The sequence below is a fragment of the Convolutriloba macropyga genome, chromosome 6 (genome assembly GCF_964194025.1).
Source record: "Convolutriloba macropyga chromosome 6, txConMacr16.3, whole genome shotgun sequence".
Classification (NCBI taxonomy): domain Eukaryota; kingdom Metazoa; phylum Xenacoelomorpha; order Acoela; family Convolutidae; genus Convolutriloba; species Convolutriloba macropyga.
In genome coordinates, this window is record NC_134473.1 from 74,507,536 (window position 1) to 74,532,833 (window position 25,298).

Sequence of the window (25,298 nt, forward strand, 5' to 3'; positions counted from 1 at the left end):
TTCCATGAAGTGTGGACTGTTTTTTGCAATCAGAATTGGTCTATAAAGGCGTCTTTCATTGTTAGCAGGGTTTTTGAACTTTCCAAGGCGTCTTGCTTGCACAATATTTCCGTCTGATTTTAGACCCATAAAAGTGATAACCTCGTCAAGAAGCTTCGTGTCAGACGAGGTTATCAGTTACCAGTTACGAGGTTACCAGGTTATCTCTATAAGTTTGTTATAAAATTTGCATTTTCGGGCAGACCGTTAATCAGAAACTGCATTGGCTCATTAGCCGTTTTGTGCCCCTTAATTTTCTTAATCGTTAGAACAGCATCACGAAAAGATGGCAAAGTCTCGTTGAAAACTTTTTCGAAATTGTCCTTGATATGATTAGGCAATGCTAGCTCAATTTGGCACATCGACAGGAGTGCACACAACCCTGTACTTGACCCTCGTCTATATATTTGCTAACATTCAAAAACACAAGAAATTGTTTTAAAAATGAAATCAGTTGGAATGATACGACCTGATGTGATGTGTCGGGGTGGGAGATTGGTTCACTTGCCTACGGCTGGGGTGGCGTGGCTTGGAAAGGTGTAGGTTTGATTCAGCCCAGCGCGCATACGCATTTGAAAATACAGCGGAGGTAAATTTGTTCTATTCAATAAGTTTATCACCACAATTAGGCATGGGTGAGGCTAAATTGTTTCCCGCGTGGGCATATAGCTGGCGTGTTCTTCGCTTCCCAGGTGTAGCGAAGTGCTATTCCATTACGGAACTCAGTCTTCGTGAGGTCAAAACCATGTTTTGATAACGGAAGCGCGTTAAGCCAGCTAGCTAGATGCTCCTATCTCCGATTTTGTTGTATCCTTGATAATTTCCTTAATTAGATAGTTTGACTGAGCTGTCTTGGCATTTCTCTGATGGCATAGCGCTGTCTGAGAAGCACTTTGTTGGAAATTCATATTGACATGTTTAAACCTGTCTCTAGCTAATGCAACTCCAATAGCGTCAGGACTACAGACTAGCAATTGGACGTAAATTTGCTGTTTTCAATGTCATTTCTTTCTATGTTCATTTTTGAATTAATTTGCGTCAATTTTAAACACAAAAGTGTCCAAAAAGTTCTTCAGGTATGTGCACTGAACTGAAATGCATATTCTTTGTAAAGTTTTGGGAAACGAGAGGACCCGAAATTCGCGCACAGGCGCCCAGTGGTTTCATATCTGACGAGATGTTTAAATCTTTCGACTACAAGGTAAAAATTTTATGGCTTAGTTTTAAGGGCTTGGGTTAACCCTCAATCTCTGACTACTACTATCACGTGGTAGACTTAACATAAGTTATAGTTTCTAGAAAATGCTTCAGCCGAAGTCTGAATGTCTCATATTTTACTCCTGTGTCTTGTTGACACGGGAGTAAAGCGTTATTATGCGATGGTTGATTATAAAGACATAAACAAAAAACTTAGCTTACATGCTTTCATTATTATAACTCGTATTCGTGGTATAGCTCTGATTCCCAGAAGAGTAGGACATGGTAGTAGTTATTTATTGCTCTCAAACAAAATTTGTTGCAATTATTTTAGTCATGTCCTGCGAATTGGCCTACAGCTTATTTTCTTCCTCGTCCGACTACTTTACAAGTGAACTTTCACCCTCGATTTCTTATTTTTTGGGGGTTAGATTGCCCTCTTTTATAGTTTATAGCAGCTTAACTTAATTGGCGGCCCTGAAGTACCAAAAGGTCAAATAGAACGAGTCTCAAAATTGATTTCATTTATTCATTTTTTTTGTTGCAAAATCAGCTCTGATAAAAATTATTTGAAGCCTCTTTTTAAATGCCTTTATCCCCTCTGTTGAGGTAGTTTTTAATTGAGCTGAAACGTTTACAAATAATGAGATTTGCGCGGTATGAACCGTCTGCACAGTATTTATCTTCAGTCGCTTTGCTTTTGCGTATCCTGGCAACAAAAACGGATCCAAAGGAAACAAGAATAAGGCGTTTTTCGTCTTCCTGAAACAATAAACTGAACGGGACGAACTGAAACGTAAACTGAACTGAAACAGGAGTGTCCGTTATGAGTTTTAGATCATTAAATCCTTTATAATAATAATAAAAAGAGGCGGCACTCCACTAACTTTGGATTTAAATTGGGAGCACCAAAAATTTTGCAGATTTTTCATCAGGTAACTGCCGTGTAATAAATGACTTTTTATCAATATCTGAAAAACCAGAAATTTATGCTGGGCTCGCTAGTTTTGGTCGAGAACGATTTCAGGTAGAGGACTAGTTTTTTTGAACAAAATAATTTATTTTTGATTTTATAGATTGTAGTTCGTCTAAATATTTTTATAGTCTCGTTGTTACTGCAACCATTGGTTTCAATAGTACTAAAAGAAAGTCGTCCTTAAAGAAAACTCGTCCTTACTGCTACAGAAATTTTCAGTGAGAGGAGTTTCTTCATGACCTTCCATCAGAAACTCCTCTCACTGAAAATTTTGCTTTCGCAGACGACTTCAAACTGATTAGCGTAAATCAGGAAGAATTGAAAAAGAGCGTGGAAGGAATCGAAAACTGGTGCGATCGAAATCACATGACACTAAATGCATCAAAAGGTAAGCTTCTCTCTCTCAAAAGCGAACAAAAAGCCTCACTTTAAAAATCAGGAGCTAGGAGAGGTTGATAGTCAACGGGACCTTGGTTTCATTGTTTCCAAAAATCTCAACTGGAATAACAACTTTAATCACCGGCTTTCGAAAGCAACAAAAGCATTCTACCAAATAAAACGAAGCATGACCGACAGCGCCTCATTAAAAATAAATTGAATACCTACACTGGCTATGTCGAGCCAATACTATCTTACTCTTCTCCAGCTTGGCTCCCAAACAGACACCATATGGAGAAATTTGAAAAGCTACAGAAAAGAGCTACTTCATGGATACTAAGTGGAAGGAACTGCACCTACAAAGAAAAGCTAATAGCACTTAAACTGTTGCCCCTAAATTGTATGTCGAAATGCACGATTTACTACTTCTATCGTTACTTGACACTAAATTCGACGTCAAAGTAAACTTCGCATATCAAGATTTTGAAAAGGCTAGACAAAGCACAAGAAGGAAATTAAAAATAGCAAAAAACCGTCTGAGGAAGACTGATGAAAACTTCCTTCACAGAGCCAAACTACTTTACAACATCTTTTCCAAAGTTCCTTCCAATTCAACACCACTATCGAGCATAAAAACTGTGAGTGACATCTACTGGAATACAAAATACGATTTTAACAACAAAGGCACGTGGAAAATCTTATGTAAATGTGGGATGTGCAACCCACTATCAAAAAACGATTAGAAATAGGGCATGAAAACAGGTGTGCCTTGGAGCACCCCTGGGAAGACCCTAAAGCCTGAACTACTACTGCTACTAATGTGGACCACTTCCTTCATTACTGGTGCACGTGGCTATGGGAAAAAATTGAGACTATGGTACCACTTGTGACACAACACCGCGCTTCACTCCAACCCTGGATCTCTAGTTCGACCTCCAACCTGTTGCAGCGGCTAAATACTGTAGTATCGAAAAATTCAAGGACACTCGCTGTGATCATCAAAAGGAAGAAACTTGGAAGAAAAGTCCAGGAAGCAATGCAAGACGACCTTGAAAAATTTCGAGAAGACTGTCTTCGAGGGCAGTGTTCAGTCGTATCCAAAAATTTGAAAGCAATCTGCAAGACCCCTGCACTGTTAAGCCTACCATGTTGTTGCTCCAAGGTCTTTGAGAAGATCAACTTTGACGCGCTCTATGAGACGGTGAAAGATCGTCTACATGCAACCCAGTATGGATTTAGAAAGAAACGCTCAGCCACCCTTCAACTTTTAACTTTCCTGGACAGACTGTATGAAATAAAAGACACTGACTCGCAGGAACAACTTGTGTACTGTCTATTGACTCTGCCAAGGCATTTGTCACTGTGCCACAAGACAATCTGATTGGAAAGTTGGCTCTTTTGAATAGGCGGAAAGCTGCTGAAGCCTATTGTCTCCTATTTGACCCACAGAACCCAGTTTGTTGAGATAAACGATCACAAATCGATATTGCAGAAAGTAACTAGTGGTGTGCCTCAAGGTTCGATATTAGGGCCGCTCCTTTTCTTAATGTTCATTGATGACTTGCCTGACACAATGCCTCAAGCGGACAGTCTCGGTTATGTAGATGATTAAAAAGCCATCTTCAGTGCTCGAAGCAGACTTGACCGTGCAGTGGATGCATTAGATATATGGCTAAAGGAAAATAAAATGTCGGTTAACATCAGCAAGACAAATATTATGAACCTGAAAGGCAAAATGACAGCTAGCCTAAATAACCAATGTCTTCCCGTTGCACGATCTCAGATCGACTTGGGACTGATAGTGAATGACTCTCTAAACTGGACAAAGAACTGCAGCGAAAGATGCTCCAAGGGGATGAGTGCCCTTTTTCAAATCAAAAGAAACTTGAGTGAGAAAACTCACTGGACGGCTAAACTAAACGCGTAAACTGGGTTCGTAATACTCATACTCACATATGCCTCACAGGCTTGGATGCCAAGCAAAATGAACATGGAGCAATTGGAAAATGTTCAGAAGAAGGCCACAAAATGGACCCTTTCTTCGAACGAAGACTACAAAGACCGTCTGCGTACACTCAACTTACTTCCTCTTTCACAATACATGGAGTTACACGACTTTCTGATGTTCATTGACATCATCAACAATAAGTTCGACCACCAACTACTTGTTAATGGCGATGAACAATCCTTCACGAGACAACGATTGAGAGGTGATTTCCCACTTGCGAAAAACCGTCTCACAAAGACACAATGGTTACTTCCGAAGGAACAAGGCACTGTACAACCATGTTTTGAGGAAGCTGAGAGGAGCAAATGCGAGAAAAGACGTTTTGACTGTCATCTACTGGAACTACTTCGAACAAGCCTACTCCCCGGTGAACAAATGCACATGAAGATTCCAATGCCGATGCGAGAATTGCAACATTGTTACAAAACTAATAGTGAAACTGGACTGACTAATGGGTGGAAACCCTTGAACTGTGCTCAAATTTTTATTCTATTTCTACTACTACTACTACTGCTAAAGTTTAGCGTTTGAGTTGCTCATTTTTGATTTAAAGGACAGCTTCACGTACGTGAGCCACTGTTTTTTCCAGAAGACAAATGATCCAGTCTTTGTTCAGCTTTTCAGTGAGGGTTTTGAACTCGACTCCTTTCCCATCAACTAGCTTATCCACAATTGGATAGTGTTTTTCACCTCCAGATGTTGATTGCAGGTGGGAACCACCGTGGCTGCCTGATCATCATTCGTTGATATATGAAACAACTAATTAAGTTTATCACAACAATTGGGCTAATTGAATAAATTTATCACAACTTAGACAGGCCTTTATCATTGGAGGCTACATTTTGCCTTTTTATTGGAAGAAATTGCAGATTTTCACCAGATTCAACCTGGTGCTCTTAAACCATAACGGGCACTTTTTGGTTCGGATTCTTTTAGATGGCATTATTTTGAGTGATTGTCCCTTTTCCGGAAATCTATGTAACTAAAATTACTATGATTGTATGTCGATAAGTATTAGCGGTGAGACTACTTTCGGTTGTTGAAAATAACGTTGATATAGTTTTAAATGGTAATAATCCTCCATCAACTGATTGCTAACAAGTCATTCCATTTGCGGTCGTGGGGACGAATATTTTTGGTCAAGCTCTGAGGTAGTATAGGGAAAAAGCGTTTTCCCAAATGCATGCGCCTGCTTTTCTCAATATCACCGACATGTAATTTTTCTGAAAATAACTTCAAAGCCCGTTGTCGAGAGCGTTTTGCGCGTTTCTTAATTCATTTTCACAATTGTATTCTCTTACTAGAAATAACAATTTAGTTGTCACCTATTGGTGTAATATAAAAAGTAGAAACTGATAACTCATCAGTTTAGAACCTTCTTAAACTTCACATCAAATCTCTGCTCAAAGTAATTACTGCAGACCAATGGAATTTAATGCAGAATCGAAAATCATTTTTGTTTCTTATCAATTTTTCATTTGTTGCCTTTTTTAGATAAAAAACATCGCTGGATGAACCCAGAACGGGTCAGTAAAAGGTTTGTCCCTAGTAATTTTTTATTGAAACATTTTAACACTGAAAAACACAGGAACTTCCAAGCTTCTCTGTTACTCATTACATTGGCCATTAGAGACAACTGTTGACATTTATTTTTTAAATTAAAATTGATAATTTTTAGAAAAATATTCTTTTCATTTCTTAGCAATACCATGGTAACACTGTTACAAATTTGCTTTTAAAATTTTGTTATCCGGGAAAGTGTATTTAAAGAAGTATTAATTGAAGTTTTGGAAAAAAGCCAAAATTCTAATTTTTAATTGCTCTCAAACGAAGTTAGCAGCAATCACATTAGTCTCGCGGTCTTTTAAAGAAATTTGGAAAAAGCTTTGAATTTCAATTTTGTTTACAATTTACAACTCAAAACGATGATGAAAATTATTGAGTAGTGAGCTGAACAACAAACCACGGTATATAGAAAGGATAATGAAAGGATAGTAAAAGGATAAAATTCATATATGATTGGAGAAAACTTAGCATCGATTGTGAAAACCATTTAGCAACATGCTTTCTAGTTTTTCTACATCACTAGTATCCGCAGTTAAATGTGTTGTATATGTTAACATTTCAATCTTAAAGAGGATTTAAAAATCAAATTTTTGAACGAATTCAAGGTCTTTTCCTCTAGAGGGAACTTTTGATCTTTCTTAAATTTTAATTTTTTAATTATTTTCATTTCTTACCAATGAATTACAAACATGCAGAACCTATTGACATGAGCTCTTTTGAACTGTATTATTTATTGCTCGCAAACGAAGTTTGCAGCAACTATATTAGTCCTGTTTCCTTTTTATGCGATTTTTTACTTGACTGTTTTTTTCGTCTGACCCATAGGACTTTTCATCCTCAAAAACGGGGTAAACAGGTACCGCCCAGAGGGCATTAAGTTTTGTTAGAGCCTTTCAGCTCAGGAGTCTATAGTTATGCGATTCCCAGAAAACTGTTCTGGAGACCTATACTCATGGTGTGAAGGACAGTTCTTGGAGTTTGGCCCTCCACAGGGAGTTTTAACGTTTTTAATAAGGAAAAGTTTTGTTACCTGATCGTTGGTTAATAAATAGTTGATTACGCGGGTCGATCAATAAATTTTTGTCATTCTTGCTTTAAGATTGTTTCTTCTTCGCAAAATTCAGCTTGAGGTTCTGGAAATTTAGTTATTTTTGAAAAGTATTCGATTTTCTTCTGGCTCAAATAAATATTGCTAGTGCGTTTAGCTGGCTTCCTCTTTCAGAAAATAAAATCTAATTAGTGGGCATAAGTTGAATGTTGTTAGTTTTCTGAGTTTTCCGCTTTTTGGGATTATGGGGACCATCTTTTTGCTCCCAAAAACGGCTTCTCCAAGTATTTTCCATTGAGATAAAAGTTTTTGACCCTCTGATTGTCGGATTGACTCTGACAGCTGTAGTTTTTCTTTTCAAAGCCCTATGATCTAACAAAATGTATTGTCCTAGCTCTCAAAGTCATCAAATTTAATCAGAATCTGGATGACGAAAAGAACGCAATCGTAAGTAATCAAAAACTGCCAATTTTGCTGAGACGTCAAACGTAACTCCTCAGACATACAATGCCCCAATTTAGTTTTACTTTTGTTTTTGACTGGTCTTTTGCGCTCATTGTTTTAATATATAAATATTTTAATATGGCTCCATAAAGCTCCTTGTTTTTCTAAAGGTGAAACTTCAATGATCTGTTTTTTCAACTAAAAGTCTTGCATTATAAGCAAGTTTATCTGTTTTAACTTTTTGTCGGCCCTTTCACTTAAGCTGCATTGAAGTTTGAGAAGTTTTTTGTCGCTTAAGCTTTATTTTTCGGACCCTAATTTTGAGGGGTGAATTTATAATCAACTAGTACTTTTTCATCAGTCCATTTCAGCTGATCGAATTATCCTGCGTAGGCTATGGTATCAGTGAAAAATCTTGAGTGTAGACTATTCAATTTGGAATTTGTTCAAATAGTGCGTCTCTTTTTTGGAACTGCGGGCGTTGAAATTTGTTTCGTTTCAGCGTGAGGTTTATAACAGACCTTTTTAACGCTAATTTGGTCTACAAGGAACAACTTGAGTAAATATATGTATGTATTTAATCCTGCCAGTTTTTGTGTTACATATGACATCTATAGTTGCTTTGTTTCATGATTGAAAATAGTATTGCTTAGCTTATTATTAATATTTTCAATTAAAAAACTGTTTCGTTTGTTTGGGGCCGATTTTTCTGAAGATTGGAGAGAACTTATTTTGTTTTTAGACTTTGCAAGATAACTTGGAGCCCATATTGCTAATTAAGGCAACTTTGTTTTCTACTGTGTTCGATTCATTGTTCTGAGCTCATTTCGTTTGGAAAATGTGTTCTCGAAATTGCCGATATCTCCTCAATTGATCTTGAAAAAAATGCGTAGCAAATATTTGTGTACTGTCATTGTTTTTTTTTGGGATCAAGTTGTGGCCGACTGGTTTGACTTCGACATAAACTGGCAAAGTACAAGGACCTTACGTCTCTCTGCAGTGATGTTTTGCTCGACAAGTCCTATATGAATTTCAGTTTTGTTTACAATTTACAACTCCAAACGATGATGACGATTGTTGAGTAGTGAGCTGAACAACAACCCCCGGTATGTAGAAAGGATAAGAAAAATTCTTATGATTGGAGAAAACTTGTGCATCAATTGTGAAAACAATTAGCAACGTGCTTTCGAGATTTTCTTCTTCACTAGTATCCGCAGTTAAATGTGTTGTATATGTTAACGTTTCAATCTTAAGGAGGATTTAAAAATCAAATTTTAAAACGATTTCAAGGTCTTTTCCTCTAGAGGGAACTTTTGATTTTTTTTTAATTTTAATTTTTCAAATATTTTTTTCATTTCTTACCAATGAACTACAAACATGCAGATCCTATTGAAATGAAATTTTTTGAACTGCATTAATAATTGCTCGCAAACGAAGTTTGTAGCAACTGTATTAGTCCTGTTTCCTTTTTTGTGCGATTTTTTGCTTGACTGTTTACTTCGTCTGACCCATAGGACTTTTCGTCCTCAAAAACAGGATAAACAGGTACCGCCCAGAGGGCATTAAGTTCTCTTAAAGCCTCTCAGCTCAGGAGTCTGTAGTTGTGCGATTCCCAGAAAAATGTTTTGGAGACCTATACTCATGGTGTGAAGGACAGTTCTTGGAGTTTGGCCCTCCACAGGGAGTTTTAACGTTTTTAATAAGGAAAAGGTTCGTTACCTGAGCGTTGGTTAATAAATAGTTGATTACGCGGGTCGATCAATAAATTTTTGTCACTCTTGCTTTCAGATTGTTTCTTCTTCGCAAAATTCAGCTTTAGGTTCTGGAAATTTAGTTATTTTTGAAAAGTATTCGATTTTCTTCTGGCTCAAATAAATATTGCTAGTGCGTTTAGCTGGCTTCCTCTTTCAGAAAATAAAATCTAATTAGTGGGCATAAGTTGAATGTTGTTAGTTTTCTGGGTTTTCCGCTAATTGGATTATGGGGACCATCTTTTTGCTCCCAAAGCGGCTTCTCCAAGTATTTTCCATTGAGAGAAAAGTTTTTGACCCTCTGATTGTCGGATTGACTCTGACAGCTGTAGTTTTTCTTTTCAAAGCCCTATGATCTAACAAAATGTATTGTCCTAGCTCTCAAAGTGACCAAATTTAATCAGAATCTGTATGACGAAAATAACGCAATCGTAAGTAATCAAAAACTGCCAATTTTGCTGAGACGTCAAACGTAACTCCTCAGACATACAATGCCCCAATTTAGTTTTACATTTGTTTTTGACTGGTCTTTTGCCCTCATTGTTTTAAAAGATAAAGATTTTAATATGGCTCCATCAAGCTCCTTGTTTTTCTAAAGGTGAATCTTCAATGATCTGTTTTTTCAACTAAAAGTCTTGCATTATAAGCAAGTTTATCTACATGGAAGAACTTGAGTAAAAATATGCATGTATTTAATCCTGATAGTTTTTGTGTTATAAAAATTGGAGAGAATTTGTTTTTTTAGACTTTGCAAGATAGCTTGGAGCTCATATCGCTAATTAAGGCAACTTTGTTTTCTAGTGTTCGATTCATTGTTCTGACATCACTTCATTGTGGCCGACTGGTTTGACTTCGAGATAAACTGGCAAAGCGCAAGGACCTTACGTCTCTCTGCAGTGATGTTGTGCTCGACAAGTCTTATATTGCAGAAGAGTCTTAAATTTGTGTTATAAAATTTGTGTTTTGCCAAGTTTTGACCCCCACTTTTTTTTACCCCCTGACCAGTGAGGCTAGCTTACCATGTAAGCTAGCAATATTTCCACAACAATAGTTTTGGAGTAATTCGTCTACTTCAAGTAAAGCTATGTTTTTTGTTGAATCAAAAGCGTCTGGTTGGTAGGTTCCAGGTGAGAAGATATGAGTGGTATCTCGTAAAAGCCTGAGAAGTGCAAAGTATTATTTTGAGAGCAATCTGATATTCGTTTTTGCCGATGATGAGATATCAATGTTCAAACTTTAGGCTATTTTTCGCCTATTTTTTAATGTTATTTTTCCTTTTTCGGTTTGGGTATTAACCACAAACGATTTTCATTCATTACATTACATTCATTACATTTTGCATATTTTGTGTATAAATTTTTAAATCTTCCTTAACCTAAGCTTTACACCGACCTCCCACTCCACCCCTCCACCTCATTCCACCCGTAAATCTGCACGCTCGCCCGCTCCCCTATTCGTGACCCATCCGCACCCTCCCCCATGCTCGTCTGAGGTTAGAGCAATTCGCCCGATGCTAGTCGATTCCGTGTTAATCTTTGGGTCTTTTAAATCTATTTCGTGGATTTTGTCCGGCGATGTTTCTTAAAGTGGAAGAATTACTTTCTTTTTTCTGATCTGATAATTTTATTCTGCCTATATTCTGCCTAAAGACTCCATAATTAAATTTTTAATTGCTCTGAAATGTAGTTTAGCAATTATATTAGTCCCGTGGTCTTATGTGCTTTTCGCTTAACCGAGTTTTCGTCTGACCCATTTATCTTTTCGTCCACAAAAACCGGGTCAACAGGTAACGCTCGGAGGACACTAAGTTCTCTTAGATACTTACGCCTCACAAGTCTCTAAGAATGCGATTCGGTAAAATTGTTTTGAAGCGACAATTTCATGGTGTGACGGAGTGTTAGTTTGACCCCCCATCCCTATTTCAACCCCCACTTCAGCCAACATGCGAGCAACTCTGAGCCCCAGCCGGGTACTACCGAAGCAAACCGCTCGCCGGTCGTTTGAGAGCAATTTGCGCGACGTTTGTCGGTTTTGTTTGGTGATCTAAGAAAGAAAAAAGTTCAGTTCTTACAAATTTTAACATTTTACAAGTTTACTCAAAAGTTGTAGATTGAGAATGGAGCAGATAGACGTGGTCACGAGGGACCACCTAGTACCTTCCTGCTTTCTCACAAATTGGAAGATATTATTCGAAATCACACGCTGAGAAATTGAATGGCGATAAAGTTTCAAATTCTTAAAGTTTTCTGGGGACGAAGTTTGAAAATTTTACGAAATAAAAAAAACAGTACGACAAAAATTGAAGGATAAAAATGAAAATCTTCGATCTTGACATCTTGCCAATTGAGCATTACGAGCCAAACATAATTAATTTTTCCAAGAGTTTTGAAAAATGTAAAAAAAATGTTTAAATTAAGGATACTTGTATACTAGGATGTTGAGTACTAATTTTTTCTGTCAAAAATGCAAAAGATTGAGAAAAAACTGAGCATCTAAGGGAAATCTTGTTTGACAAACAAGAGGCGGCAAAAACTGTCGGAATACTTGAAATTACCTGAAAAAAAACTCAAAGATTATCTTGGTTTTTAATTTATCAGAACCAAAACAGTGATGCTTAGATGTACGCAAGAATGCAATCAATTTGTTTTTATTAAACGCTTTATCTCAAAAAGACAAAAATGGAAGACAAAAAGGTTTTGCTGCTAATTAAGTCTTAAAGACTTGTTCTTTCCCACACAAATTTAATTCGTTATGACTCACAGACTATAAAAAACCTTGCTGGAAATTTATTAGACTATTAGGTGCAAAAACTACAAAAAAGGTTTATGAAAGTTAAAAATGAAGAATAATTACGGAAAAGTTGCTGAAGTTCTTGAAGCTCATGTGCTCTAAAGCAATTTTGCAGTGCTAGAACCTAATCATTAACTCATGTCTAAATTTCAAAAGTTAAAAAAAAACGTAGAAAAACTGCAAAATTTTTACAACCTGGAAATCTCAAAAGTCTAAACCTCAAAAACGGACCATTTCACCTTGGATTTAGGCCTTCACATCACCTTCCTCAGATTAAGCACTTGAAGCACTTAAGTGCGAAATCCAGTTGAGGGACTATAAGGCAGTTTAATGCACTGGGCTTCCTGTTTATCTTGTTTTGTATGCCGAAATACATCTCAAAAGTGTGAACACGTCATACTAAAATGAAAAGAGAGCAGCAATAAAATCTAAATTCTTTGGATTATAAAAACCTGGTAAGACTGTTCTGACTGTTAAATTTTCTTATATAGGTCGAAAATTATAAGGAAGTCAATTTTGGAAGCCGTCCGATTGAATAACCATTTCGTAATATTTCAGGGGTGCTTTATTTTTTCTTCGAGAAAATCATTTGCTTCTACAGATTATGAAGGGCGAATTTCTGTATCCAGAGCGGTTGTAATTTTTGCTTTACAAGCGATTTTCGAATTTTTAATTCATTGATCAGAATCGATCACATTTTAGTGTTCAAATTTTTGAATCCTTAAATTGGTGATAGCGTTAGGAGCTCTTTCGTAATTATCAAATATCTTTTAAAATAATTGAGGCGTCGCACTTATTGTTTTTTTTTGGATTTTTCAGTTTGTGACGTGTATCGAGTAGCTATAATATGGTGCAGACACGACATTTGAAAACAATGGTTTCGCTTTCGGATGAATTTGTCTTTTATCTCTTTTGGTCTTGAAAATTTTGGGACTAAGTTCTCTATCATTAATTTTTATTTGCATGTTGATCAAACTTCAGTATAATTTGATGACTGTGGTGTAATAATCAAAGTTGTTTTTCCATCATCCTGGAAGTTACGGAGAAAGTGAGATTTATGAAGATGGTGATTTTCTTATCGAGAAAAGCCAATTAAAAAGTTAAATGCTAGTTGGCAAAGAGTACTCGCCCGTTTTTCGTTCTGATATAATATCAACTTTTGCATTCCATACGGCAAAGTAATGTTTTAATCTGCTAGTTTTTTCTGTGCTAGATTTGTTCAGAAGTTATCAAGAAAAACGTGAATGAGTGAGGCCGGAACATCATTTTCAAACACATTACCAAGCCTCGTTTGAATTGGTTGATAGTAAAAAGTGTGTAGAATGTTTAGCTTCGCTTTGGGTTTAAAAATCTCCACAATGAAACGAACCCGGGTTTTAAAAAACTAGTTCAAAATTATCTAATCTGCTCAAAGTAAATGAATGCGAGGTCGAATAACAAAAAGGTCAGGCCAAGTACGGTCTATTGTTGATTCAGATTTCGGTCAAGAAGATAAATTGTTTAATCCGACATATTAGTGATAGGATGTTGAATAACCTCTAAAAGGACGAGCTTATTAGTTTTCAAATATCGTGACTTGTCAACAAATAAATGCACCAAAATATAGAATTTTCAGAATATATAAAACTGATTGGCCGAGAAATCTAAAACACTGTAATTTTATTTGTTGAATTAAACTACGATTTTCTTTGCCTTTCTCTAGATGCTGAAATCTACCGCGTTTGGCCCTGCCTCAGTGGCCATTCGGTCGCTTTAAATTTTTCACAAACAAAAATGGGACCAGCTCACCCAAAATAAGTTTTTCTGCTGGAAGCGATTCCTGAGAATATTTATATTAACGTTTACATCTTACCTTAAATCATATGACACGCACAATGAAGCAATCAGAACGCAGTGTAACATTTTCTCAATTCTGATTGGCCAGTCATAAAATTTGTAAATTTTGGTGCGGCTGTCAATTTTCATAAACACCAATTTTAATCGTAATCGAGTTGTCTGCATCATAGAAACAACACTTTCTCTTGATGACTATATTTAGCCAGTAAATAAGTAAGTATTTTAGCACTGTATTTCTATATCAATTTTTTGTCATCAAGTTGTTAGCAAAAATGGTGCTATATTCTGGTCTTTCACTTTCTTTGTTTCAAATTAGTGAAGCACAATGTTTTTTTTTCTATTGTAGGACATTAGCCCGAAGGATGTGTTGTGCTATCGAATCATAAAGTTTGTTTACTACGATTTATCAGTGGTTGGATTCCCTATTCAGAAACGTGATCTGTCCAAGTATGAGTCGGAGAGAGGAGTCATTCGGTTCAACACTTGTTTCGTCTTCAATGCCGAGGTACCTTCATTTCACCTTTTCTTTTGAATGTTGAGCTAAAAAATTCATTTTTAATGTTGATTCAAAACCAATTGATTGCCAATAAACAAAATCACCTGAAATTTACAGTTGGATGAAAATTATGCTTAATCTCCACAATAGTGAGAAAAAATTTAAAAATAATTTTTTTCTCAATATTTTGTGGAATTTAAGCTTAATTTTCAACCAACTGTAGGTTTCAGGTGGTTTTGTTTATTGGCAATCAATTGGTTTTAAGTCGAGATTTAAAATCATTGTCCATACCAAAAAATTTATCCGTGATCATATTTTTTTTTCTTGAATTTTATATTTATATCGGAAAGAAATTAGAAATTAGGGTTAAGTACGGAATCGGGAAAGGGTTATGCTTGCTGGAAAAGTAAGTTTTCGGGATTAAGTAATGCATAGGGTGATAAAATATGATATCAAAATATAGGGGGGGGGGGGTGAAAACGCCAGCAGAGCCATTTAGATCCGACATTTTCTGTTTCTTGAGCTCCTTGCCTCTATGGCCGAACAGGTAAATATTTTGAGCGCATTGCCTTAAAATTATTGCCTGGCATGAAATCGTCCTAATTGCTAAGAGTTTGGGATCTAGACCTAGAGAAACTCTGTGGGTTTTCTTTTAAGGCTGACACGACAGTATACGAATGTGTCATTAAGAAGCTGGAGCTGTGCTTCGTCAGAATGGAAGAGGAATCGAGTTTCATCTCAAATCTGAATGACTCCCAAATGCAAGCAATCATATCGCGAATATTCCAAGGACTGAAAAGCGACGGCTTTGTCCAAATGGTATTACCAGATCTTACATCTCTGGCCTTGAAGCCGGCTGTTAAAAGCTCATCGTCGAAGTTGAAAGTTTTACTCAGTGATGTTCCAACTTTAACTTGCTCACCTGTAAATTTACTACGCGGCCATTGGGACTTGATATCTGTGCGTGTTATTAAACTTATCAACGGGTTAAGAACTGTGAAGGAAATTATCACCGTAACTTCAGCTGAAGAAGCTTTGGTGTTATCTTGCCTTAAAAACCTTCTTTACTCAAAGTTGATTGTCATGTTACCTTCGTTCCGTTTCTCTGACCTTTACATTTTGACTTCATTATTTAACTCGTTTTTGAGCGATCAAAACTTGCAACAGAAATGTTTCGATGCCGTTCGAGTGAACTATAACCACTCTGTGACAATTGAGCATGTTTCTAAAGTCTTTTCGCTGCTATCCAACCATATACCTTTAAAGAAAGTAGCACACGAATTTGCAGATATTTTGGATTTGAGGAGACTGGTGCAGTTTGGCGTTCGTCATGGAATTCTGAGCAAAATTCACAAATATCCCTGTTTAGTCAATAAGTTGTAAGTATTCTGGGCTTTTTAATAGAATAAAAAATAGGTAAATTAAGAAACGCCCCTCCCCAACACTGGGTGAATATTGGCTGGTCCGGGGCCCTCCCAGCACTACGTCTTCATAAAGCATTTCGTATTGATTAAATCTATCAATAAAATGATTATATATAAACATCAGCTGAGGAAGCAAAACAAAAGACAGACAGCATTAGAAAACAAACAACTAACGACGAAAGAGGATGAGTCAAACTAACAGCCTCCCTTCTTCAACAAAGTGTCATTTCAGTTACGGCTCTTTAGGCATTGGGTCTTCCATATTTTTTTAAACTGAAGCAATAGATTCTAGATTAAAAATGAGCGAATAAACACTTTTTTTGTTTTTGAGATGAAGGAAGCAAATCATTCTTGTCTGATTTCAGGCCTTTTCTGGAGCAGATAGAGAAAAAGATCCTGGAAACGGCTCCCTTAACAGCTAGCAAAGTTGACCTTAGTGCTACCAACTTTCCTGGCTTTAAATACCCAGACAATAAAGGACCACCTGGTATTGACAAAGGATTCGCCAAAAGTACCAGTATCTCAACCAGCAGTAGCACTATGCGACAGTTACCTCCAATGCCTCTACCGAGTCCAGTTTTGGGTTCCAACACTTTGCCAAGAAATTATCCCAGAATAACGATCGGTGTCATCGAAGAAGAGCCTCCAACCGAAGCAGAGATCCAAAGAACAATTCAGAGGTCAGAAACCGCGCTGTCCAAATTGAAGATGAAGTTCTTCGACGGATCACATCATACAGAAGAGCTGGCATGCATTTTTGACGTTCCTCTTACGGAATTTGAAACAATGCTTGAATGCTCACCAGGGGTTGTTATTTACATGAAATAATTTTAGATGTTAGTTTTTCAGAATCTTAAATCCAGAGAAAATATGAATAATCTATAAGTCCTGATTCCAAAATGAACTGAAAAATGTTTCGGGTAATTGCGATTGCTGTCAAAAAAGTTTTTTTTTCAGATTAGTTTGAGTTTGTTCAGCTTTCTGATGCAACTAGCCAGAAAATTTCAGCAATTGCTGCCAATTTTTCCAAAGCTTATCGAAAAATCATCAGCTTTTGGTAAATTCCGAAAAAGCTCTTCGTTTGTAAACAATGACATCTGTGATTTTCAAAGCACGCGATCGGAGTGCTCAAGTTCAACAGAGCGAGAACTGAGATGTCAGCTTGCAAGTCTGTTCAGACTGTTGTATCTTAACAATTGGTGCGAAGATGTTCTCAATCATGCAACAGTTAGATTACCAATAGAAAATAAATCTGACGATGAAACTTTTTTGATGAACCCATTTGGGCTTCAATATTTCGAGGTGACGGCTTCCAATTTAGTGAAGGCGAGGCTGAGCGACGCAGCAATCGTCGATGAAGGCACCTCACCGAAGCCGGTGGGTTTGAACGAGGCTGGTTTGGTCTTGCATACTGCAATTCACAGAGCCAGGCCGGACATTCATTGTATTGTACACTTTCACCAGAAGGACGTGCAAGCTGTGAGTTGATGAAAAAAAAGGTTTGACTTTGCAATCAATATACATCTAATATTTGTGACCTGTTTATAATAATTTCAAGGAGAGTTAGTGGTCCTAATTTAAATTTTGTTGCAAAATTTTGTGTCGTAGACTTCGAGCAAACTGAATAGGTTATGGTAGCATTGGAACTTTCTCAATAAGCTTGAAATAAGATCTTCAATTTACTAAATGATTCACTGAAGGCAGATTATTTTTTTGAAACTAGTATATCCAGTATTTAACCAAGTATTTTAAACCTACTAATAACAAAATAGAACAATATATAATTTTTTTCTAAATATAAACAGACTTTAAAAGCTCACATCTTACCATTCAAACGATTTTTCCTGCTGAAGAATCGGAAATATTTTGAAATGAAACAATATTCTATGGCATCATTGGTGTTCTAGCTTCTAGTAATCACTAATTTATACGAAGTCAGGCAGTTTTTTAGGATCTGCTGGTCTGTTGAGTACAGCTTTTTATGTAGTTTGAGCTCAATCACGCGCGTTGGTTAGCGGCATTTTTCGGCTAACAAAAATTTATGTCAATTTGCTGTATTTCCTAATTCAACTCTACGACGAAATTGTGTATCAATATTTGAAGATGCCATTTTTGCGAAACTGAGGAAATATTGATTTTTGGCTGGGAATGAATTTCGACCGGAGAGAACTTGTTCAAAATTGAAATCCTCCAGGCCTCGCCAGCATGACAGAAATGAAAAGTACTTAGGTGAGGCACCCTTTACAAAAACGTTCATAATATTCAAACATTTTCCCGACATTGCAGAAACTAGAAATTTCATCGTCTGAAGCTGAAGAAATTTTCAGAGGCAATTAGCATTGTGTTATAGATCTCCAGTCTGAAATGTGGATTTATCCGGACATCTTTGGAGTCCTGCATTTTGGGAGAAATATCCAGACACTCGTTCCATGGAATAACGGTGAATAAAAGTGAACAAGAAGAGCTCGTTCAAAATTTGGGACGTGTGAACAAAGTACTTCTGTTGGATAGTCACGGAGCTCTTATTTGTGCGGAGAGTGTTGCGGAAGCTTGGCAGTTGACCACATTGCTCGTACACTCAGCTCAATCTCAGGTACATTCGTTTTCAAAGGAAAGTGGCGGGGCCTTTGTTGTTTTCTTTTAAATTTCACGCCATAGCTTTGAAATTGTTAGCTTATCAAATCAGTACTTTAAAATCGATATCTTTTTATCAATAACTGCAAAAGTGATAGCAGAGCGAGCTATTATTGTTCCGATCCCTTTAGTGGGGAGGGAGGAACTATATACTCAGAATTGTGAGTGGTATCATCAAAAAGCCCGTCAGGCACAGAATACGGAATTAAAAAGATTTTTTCGAATTTCGTGTTTTACAGGGAGTTATTGAGGTTTAAAGTTTTGTGAACATTCGACTGTTTTTGTTCACATTTTCACTAATTTTTGCTAAAATTGGGAACAATTTCGCTAATATAATTCACAATAAGTTAAAATTTTTAACGGCAGAGTGTTGTTGTTATCGTTAGAGATAGAAAAGCGTTGCTGAATTGTTTGATTTAAGTTTTTTTTGGCTAAAATTTTTGATAAATTTTTCAAAATTCAAACTTTTTTCATCAAAAATGGCACAAAATATGCCTTTTTGGTCCACTTTGTTAAAGTTTGCCAGACTTAGTGACCTAGAAACCTTAACACAGACTCCCTAATCTCAAAAAGAGCGCTAGTTGCAATTAGGCGCCGTATGAAAGTCTTTTGGAATTAAAACTTTGCCGTTTTTTTTTTGCAGATTTAACTCGATAATTATACGAAATGCATTTTTTTTCAATATTTGAAGAATTCCACTCAACAATTGGACTATTTCGCAAACACTTGGAACACTTGGTCGGTTTGGTGGGTGCGCAACAAAATCAGGGAGGGGTTCGATAATATCAGGGACTCTTAGAATCGGAGACTTTTTGGTTTTTATTTTGATGCTGCCTTTTTTCAAAATATTTTGCTTTTGTTCTTTTAATGGTAATTACTGACAATATATTTTATTCACGGCTCCATTAATGACAGCTCCAATTTACGTAAATTTGAGGGCGAATGTAGATGCAATTTTTTTTGCCGAGAACCAAAGGGGTTTTTATGGCTTTGAGGAAGAGTTTTAGTAAAATTTAACTAAATTCTTGTCTTTTGCCTTCAATTGTTATTCTTTTGGCAGTCTGATTTTTCAGTTTGACCATTCAAAGATCTAAATTTTTTCCTCAAGAGTTGCAAGTGAACCTTTGCTATTCATTTGGTTGTTACTAATGTCTCTTATGTTATTGAATGTATTTGTTTTAAGGAAATGGCTGTGATTTTTTGAACTTGTCAATTTTTTTTATATTTTTTCAGTCAACATTTTGCTTATTCTCACTAAGTACAGGTAAACCCTTCCTCCTTATAGAATAAAAACTAATTTTGTGGCCGATTGTTTTAGCAAAAGATTTTCTTGCTTTTGGTATTACGAGTTTCTATACAAAATTTTCTGATTTTTGTGCATAATTGCCCATTTTCGCTGTTGTTTGTTTCTTCTCTAAATTGTCACATAATTTAACAATCTAACTGAAGAAAGTTTTACAACATTTGAATTTCAACATGATTTTTGTTTTTATAACATATGGTTTGAAGGGCTGCGACACCGTTCTCTTGCAGAAATTGGTAGTTTTTTTTTTATTTTTGCCCTTTATTTGTTGTTAATTTTTGTTGTCATATGCCAAATATTGTGTAATTAAAGGTCTCAGTGGCCAATTATAGATAAAAAATTGAACTTAATTAACTGTTATCGGTAAAAGAAACTGATGGCTGCTTTGACTTTCGAATTAAATTTCTACAAAAAAGAGTAACAGTATTCTTCAACTTATCCCTTTTTGTTCTGGTTTGCGTTTTTGTTCGTATTTTACAATGTTGTATCATTTTGGTAAATTAGCTTAATTATTTAGAGCTTTTTGATGTTTTGTTGAATCAAACAATAATTTTTCTGTTGTTTAAACTTTTTAAATAATGTCTTCAGGGCTTATACAATCTGTTTCAGGAAAATTTCGTGAAGTTTCAATACTTTTCAGTTTTAATGGTTCTTTTTGTTGACATTTTGTGACAGTCGTTTTACAAAAAGATGTAATAATGATCAAAGGAGACGCAAATGAGGATGTTATATTCTCGCGGTTAATATCTTATAAATTTAATGGCTTCAAAACTGTGGTTTCGTAAAGTTGTTTTTGAAACTTATTAGTTAAGCATATAATTAATGTTATTTTATAGTCTTATGGTTTAGTGTCGTTAATAACAGTTTCAATTAGTTTTCCGAGTAGTTGCAAGACAAACAGTCCACCCTTCTAGTCGAAAGCTTTTGTTGGCTATGAATTTTGAAAATATTTGTTTTTAAAAAAAGAGATATATTTTTGAGATCTGCCAATTTTATTTCTGTGAAATTGTAGGGAAGGATCTCTATAAAGCTTTTATTTTCTTTAAATGGTCTTTCTTCTTGGAACAACCAGTTTTTATAGAACCAAATTTTGTGATTTATGCAAAATTGCCCCCTTTTTTGTAGGTTTTTGTTTTCTTTTCACGGTATCACAATAATGGGCTTCATTTGACTTACAGATGTTGTCACCTGCAAAAGTGCAAACGAAGAATTTTATTGTTTCTAGTGATCACCTTAATATTTAATTGATTGGGGGGGGCATCGTTTTCGTGCATAATTTTTCGTGCAAATTTTGCCTATATTTTTCGTTCTTTTTGTAGTCGTATAACATATCCTGGATAATGAAAGGCCTCAGTCGCTCTCTATTGAAAAAAGCAATGTTTCAATAAACTTGCAGCTTTTGCTCATTTCTAGACGTCTTGTTGCCAATTCACATTGATGAAAAGTCCCATAAGTAGCCACAGGTCTCATAGACCCTCTTGAGTAGATTGTTTTATTCTTTTAGTAGTTTGTTGAACGGTATGTTGATATGTTATTTTTTTATCTCTTCCTCATTTGGTAGACACTTAAGTGAAAAATGTAGATGAGCGGGGTCGGAACTTAATGTGCGAACGCACATTAGCGAGCCTCCTTGTTGGTAGTCTCTTGTTAATTTGCATTTCAAAGAATTTGAATTATATTAGAATGCTCTTTTCAAAGACGTTCACGAATTTGATTCTTTTTAAATTCATGTTTGAATGGCGACATGAAGCAGAATTGGGATTAAATTTAAGTCCTTTTATTTTTCATAACTCTGCAATTGAAGTGACTTCACTCTTGATATTCAATCGGAATGTTTGAAAATGGTTTTCAAAGACCGTTCCTATGCAATTTTAAAAGTTTCCAAATTGCTCTCAAACAAAGTTGGTAGCAATTATAATAGTCCTGTGAGCTTTTTTGTGATTTTTTGCTCGAGCGATTTCTCGCCTGACCCTCGAAATCGGGATAAACAGGTAAAGCCTCGTCAGTTGTTTGAGAACAATTCGCCCGACGTTAGTTGGTTAAATTTGAAGGATTGGAATTTTTGTTACAGGAGGAATATTATTAAAACATGAGTTAGCTTTTTCAGTGTTTTGGCAAAGCTGATGTCTTACATAATTGTTCCGCACTGATTAATTGCTCTCGAACGAAGTATGAAGTAATTATTGTAAACGTGTACGTCTTTTATGCAAAATTTTTGCTTGACCGTTCTGACTTTTTGCGTCAATTTCTTTTTGCGTGGTCTAAATTTTGCTCTCCCTCACAATTTTAAGCGGCTGACCTCAATTGGTGGAAGATTTCTACTAAAAACCAAATTAAAAGTACGCCAAAGATGGTGTCATTTAAAAAAATCCTAATAGTGATATATATAATAACGCCTAATGACGTCATTAGTTTAGCTAGCCATAGCAAACTTCTCATCCCTCCCCCGCTCACTGAAACAGGCTGCAATAGATTAGTTAGAAATAGCCGCTCGAGAATAATTTCGTCGATTTTTCGCTTGTTGTTAAATAGGGAAAAACGCGTAATATTAATTGATATATTATTTTTTAGCGGCGATGTGTTTTATGATATTCGATAATGTTTTCTGTTTCATTCTCGTAATATGCGGCCAATAGTTGTCTTGACTCTTACAGCCGTTAAACTATTTAGTTCGCTAAATGTTCTCACTTTTTTTCGTCCCTTAGTGGCAATAATTACATATAGCGTATGCTTTCTAAAAGTTTGATCTGATAACAGATTACAAATGCTGTTGCTTGTTCAGTGAAATTTTTGCTACTTTTCAAAAAATTAAAATAAATTTTTGATTTTGCTGTCTTTTTCTTCCCGTGTCCTGCTCTTTTTTGTTTTTCTCTTGAAAAATACTGTATTTTCCACTTTCTCCCTGGTCGGCTATTTTGAACGTTGTTTTTTAAAAAAAAATCAAGGCGGTAGCTTCTGCTTGTATCTATTTTTCAGCTGAATCGTAGCAGCTGAATTTATTAATTGACTTAGCATCAACACAGAAATGATGTACGGAATGATTATTTTTGCGACCCTTGATAATTTAAATAAATAGTTTAGCGTTTGGAATTCATTGCATCCAAGTTTTGCCTAATCGGGGTGGCTCTAGAAGTCAGTTTTATTCAGTCCTCGCTTAACTCATAGAACAAGAGATATAAAAAGTGACCTTGCTTTGAACCGGCCGATGGTAAGTCCTTTGCTGAGTTATTGATGCAGTTTCGGAACTAAAGGCAGTTTTGTCGAAAGTATTTCACTATTCATATTGTAGTCGCGTTACTAATTCATGAAAGACTTAACATGCTAAAAGGTACGTAGAAAAACTTTGTTCCTCGTAAATCGCAGAAAGATTATAAATTTTTTGTTCGGATATGGAAAATGTATTATACAGAATATCCTCTTTGATATATCGATAGTTCGTTCAGTGTTCTTCAATGCGGAATGCGGGCCGACGCACCTTTTTTCTACATAGAATGAAGGGAAGAAAACTCCATATATTTTGGCTTATTGTTAGGAATACAATTGGATGTATCATCATAATCATCATTATCATTGTTATTATTGCATTTTCCGCTTTGAAAGGCCTGCAAGTAAAAATGGTTGCGCAGATATGAAAATAGGGAAATTTGCTGCTAAAGGTATATGTATAATGTATAGTTGAATTGTCTTCTGATTAAATTTTTTAACACGCCTTTTATCTATGATCGGAATTTGGATCTTTTCCGTTTGTACCCCCCAGCTCAGTGGGCGCATATTATTTGCACCCCCAGGCGCACGTGCCATATTTTAACATAAGGATTTACTGTGTAATGGTACGTGCTCTGTAACTGGGGGGCGCAAAAGGAAAAGGTCCCGGAATTTTTCTCCCGAAACATTCTGATGCGGAGTTCCCAAATATTGCTTTTTTCGGTGATCGATTACCTCCGTATCTCTTTTATGCAGAGGTTCATTTTTAAAGACACCCAATTTGGGCTGAAGTTTTTGGGAATGGGCCTTCAGCTTAACAACAGGTTGGAAAATTTTGTGTAACTGGTCTATCTGGTAAGTTTTGCTCCATTTTGTGACACCAGCATTCTATTTACATTACAGTTTGGTGTTGCTAATCCTAACTAGATGGGCTCGATTTTGTTCATTTACATACGAACAATAATCATTATTAAATCAAAAAGATAGTGTGTATTTTAAGTGTTTGACATCTGGCATCTTTTTTTGCAGTTGAGTGCGATGCAAGCTGTCGGAGGAAATACTGATAAACTATTGATGATTGATGATGAAACGGCAAATGTGACTTACGAGACTGCCTGGAGTTGTAATTTGAAAGGAACCGATATTACTGATACACACAAGGGGAGAACATGGCGTTTTGGAGAGAGGTTGTTCACGTCTGAGTTGAGAAAACTCAATTTGATGGGTCTGAATAGTGGACTTGCTACTTAATATGTATCATTTTTGGAGATCTATTTCTATATTTGGAATCTTTATTTTGATGTTTAAACCTCTGTTTATTATATGTGGATCTCTATATTCGTATTTGGATACTTATATTTGGATGAAAATGTCCATCCTCCATGTCCGTGTAGTTTTCTTCCCGCATGGTGCTTGTAAATAAGTGAGTATCACATTGAATTTAAAACCCTCTTCAGTGTTTGTTTTCAAAATTCAATCCAACAGCTTCAGTACTTAAAACACTCACGTGCAAATTTAAAAAGCCGAAAGTCTGCAGTGCCAGAAGTCAAAATGCCAGAAGTCGCTACTTAGTCAGAAGTTGAATTCCGTTGACTTTCGTCATTTTAAAACCTGCGCGTTTCGTGTTTTAAGCATGGTTAAGTGACTCTGCAGTCACCTCGAAATTCTGACTTAATATCTCGAGCCGCTTCGCGGTTCTCGATAAACGCCCGAAGTTCTCAAAGCAGAGTCACTTGACCATTACTTCTGCCATCAGCCAATCGAATAATTTGAACGTTTATGCAACCATTCGGAAGTCAATTAAGTCTGCAAACGAAGTTTGTTCCAATTATATTAGACCTGCGGGCTTTTTAAATTCAATTTTTGCTTTACCTATTTTCCGTCTGACCTTTTTTGATTTTGGTCATCAAAAGCGGCATAGACATGTAAGACCCGGAGGGCATTAGTTTCTCTTACATACAGCCTTTCGGCTTATTGGACTATCAGCATGCGATTCACCGAAACTGTTTTGGAGACATAATTTCATTGTGTGATTCCCCCCCCCCCCCCAATATCCACCTCCAGCATACGGTTACACCCGTAACCCAGCGCGCTCAACCCCGCCCCCGCTGTTAGTCTACGCCCTTCAATTAGGCTAAGATTGGTCCTTGTAGAATCCCGAATTCACTTTACGTCAATCAGAAGGGGCTCCATTTATTTGGACT

General features: G+C 36.2%; 3 protein-coding genes across 4 annotated transcripts in view; 2 read left to right on the forward strand and 1 right to left on the reverse strand.

Annotated features, from left to right (window-relative positions):
* The window catches only part of LOC142340621 (cyclin-dependent kinase 2-associated protein 1-like), a 575,438-nt gene that overhangs the window by 116,113 nt on the left and 434,027 nt on the right, over window positions 1–25,298 (reverse strand). The gene's annotated exons all lie outside the window — the stretch shown is intronic.
* LOC142340615 (GATOR1 complex protein NPRL2-like) lies at window positions 1,065–16,804 on the forward strand. Its single transcript, XM_075391304.1, has 4 exons — window positions 1,065–1,240; window positions 14,380–14,538; window positions 15,187–15,908; window positions 16,319–16,804. The coding sequence occupies exons 1-4, from the start codon at window positions 1,118–1,120 to the stop codon at window positions 16,779–16,781; spliced, it is 1,467 nt and encodes a 488-aa protein (XP_075247419.1). The 5' UTR covers window positions 1,065–1,117; the 3' UTR covers window positions 16,782–16,804.
* On the forward strand, window positions 16,891–24,553 carry LOC142340616 (alpha-adducin-like). The gene is made up of 3 exons (XM_075391305.1): window positions 16,891–17,432; window positions 18,304–18,546; window positions 24,124–24,553. The coding sequence occupies exons 1-3, from the start codon at window positions 16,938–16,940 to the stop codon at window positions 24,343–24,345; spliced, it is 960 nt and encodes a 319-aa protein (XP_075247420.1). The 5' UTR covers window positions 16,891–16,937; the 3' UTR covers window positions 24,346–24,553.

What these genes read in the sequence shown, in the direction of transcription:
- LOC142340615 (XM_075391304.1), top strand. Translation starts at nt 1,118, where the DNA reads ATGTGCACTGAACTGAAATGCATATTCTTTGTAAAGTTTTGGGAAACG. An exon ending in TTAAATCTTTCGACTACAAG is followed by an intron (nt 1,241 to 14,379) that starts GTAAAAATTTTA and finishes TTTCTATTGTAG; the next exon opens with GACATTAGCCCGAAGGATGT. An exon ending in GTTTCGTCTTCAATGCCGAG is followed by an intron (nt 14,539 to 15,186) that starts GTACCTTCATTT and finishes TTTTCTTTTAAG; the next exon opens with GCTGACACGACAGTATACGA.
- LOC142340616 (XM_075391305.1), top strand. Translation starts at nt 16,938, where the DNA reads ATGCAACTAGCCAGAAAATTTCAGCAATTGCTGCCAATTTTTCCAAAG. An exon ending in ACCAGAAGGACGTGCAAGCT is followed by an intron (nt 17,433 to 18,303) that starts GTGAGTTGATGA and finishes ATTGTGTTATAG; the next exon opens with ATCTCCAGTCTGAAATGTGG. An exon ending in TACACTCAGCTCAATCTCAG is followed by an intron (nt 18,547 to 24,123) that starts GTACATTCGTTT and finishes CTTTTTTTGCAG; the next exon opens with TTGAGTGCGATGCAAGCTGT.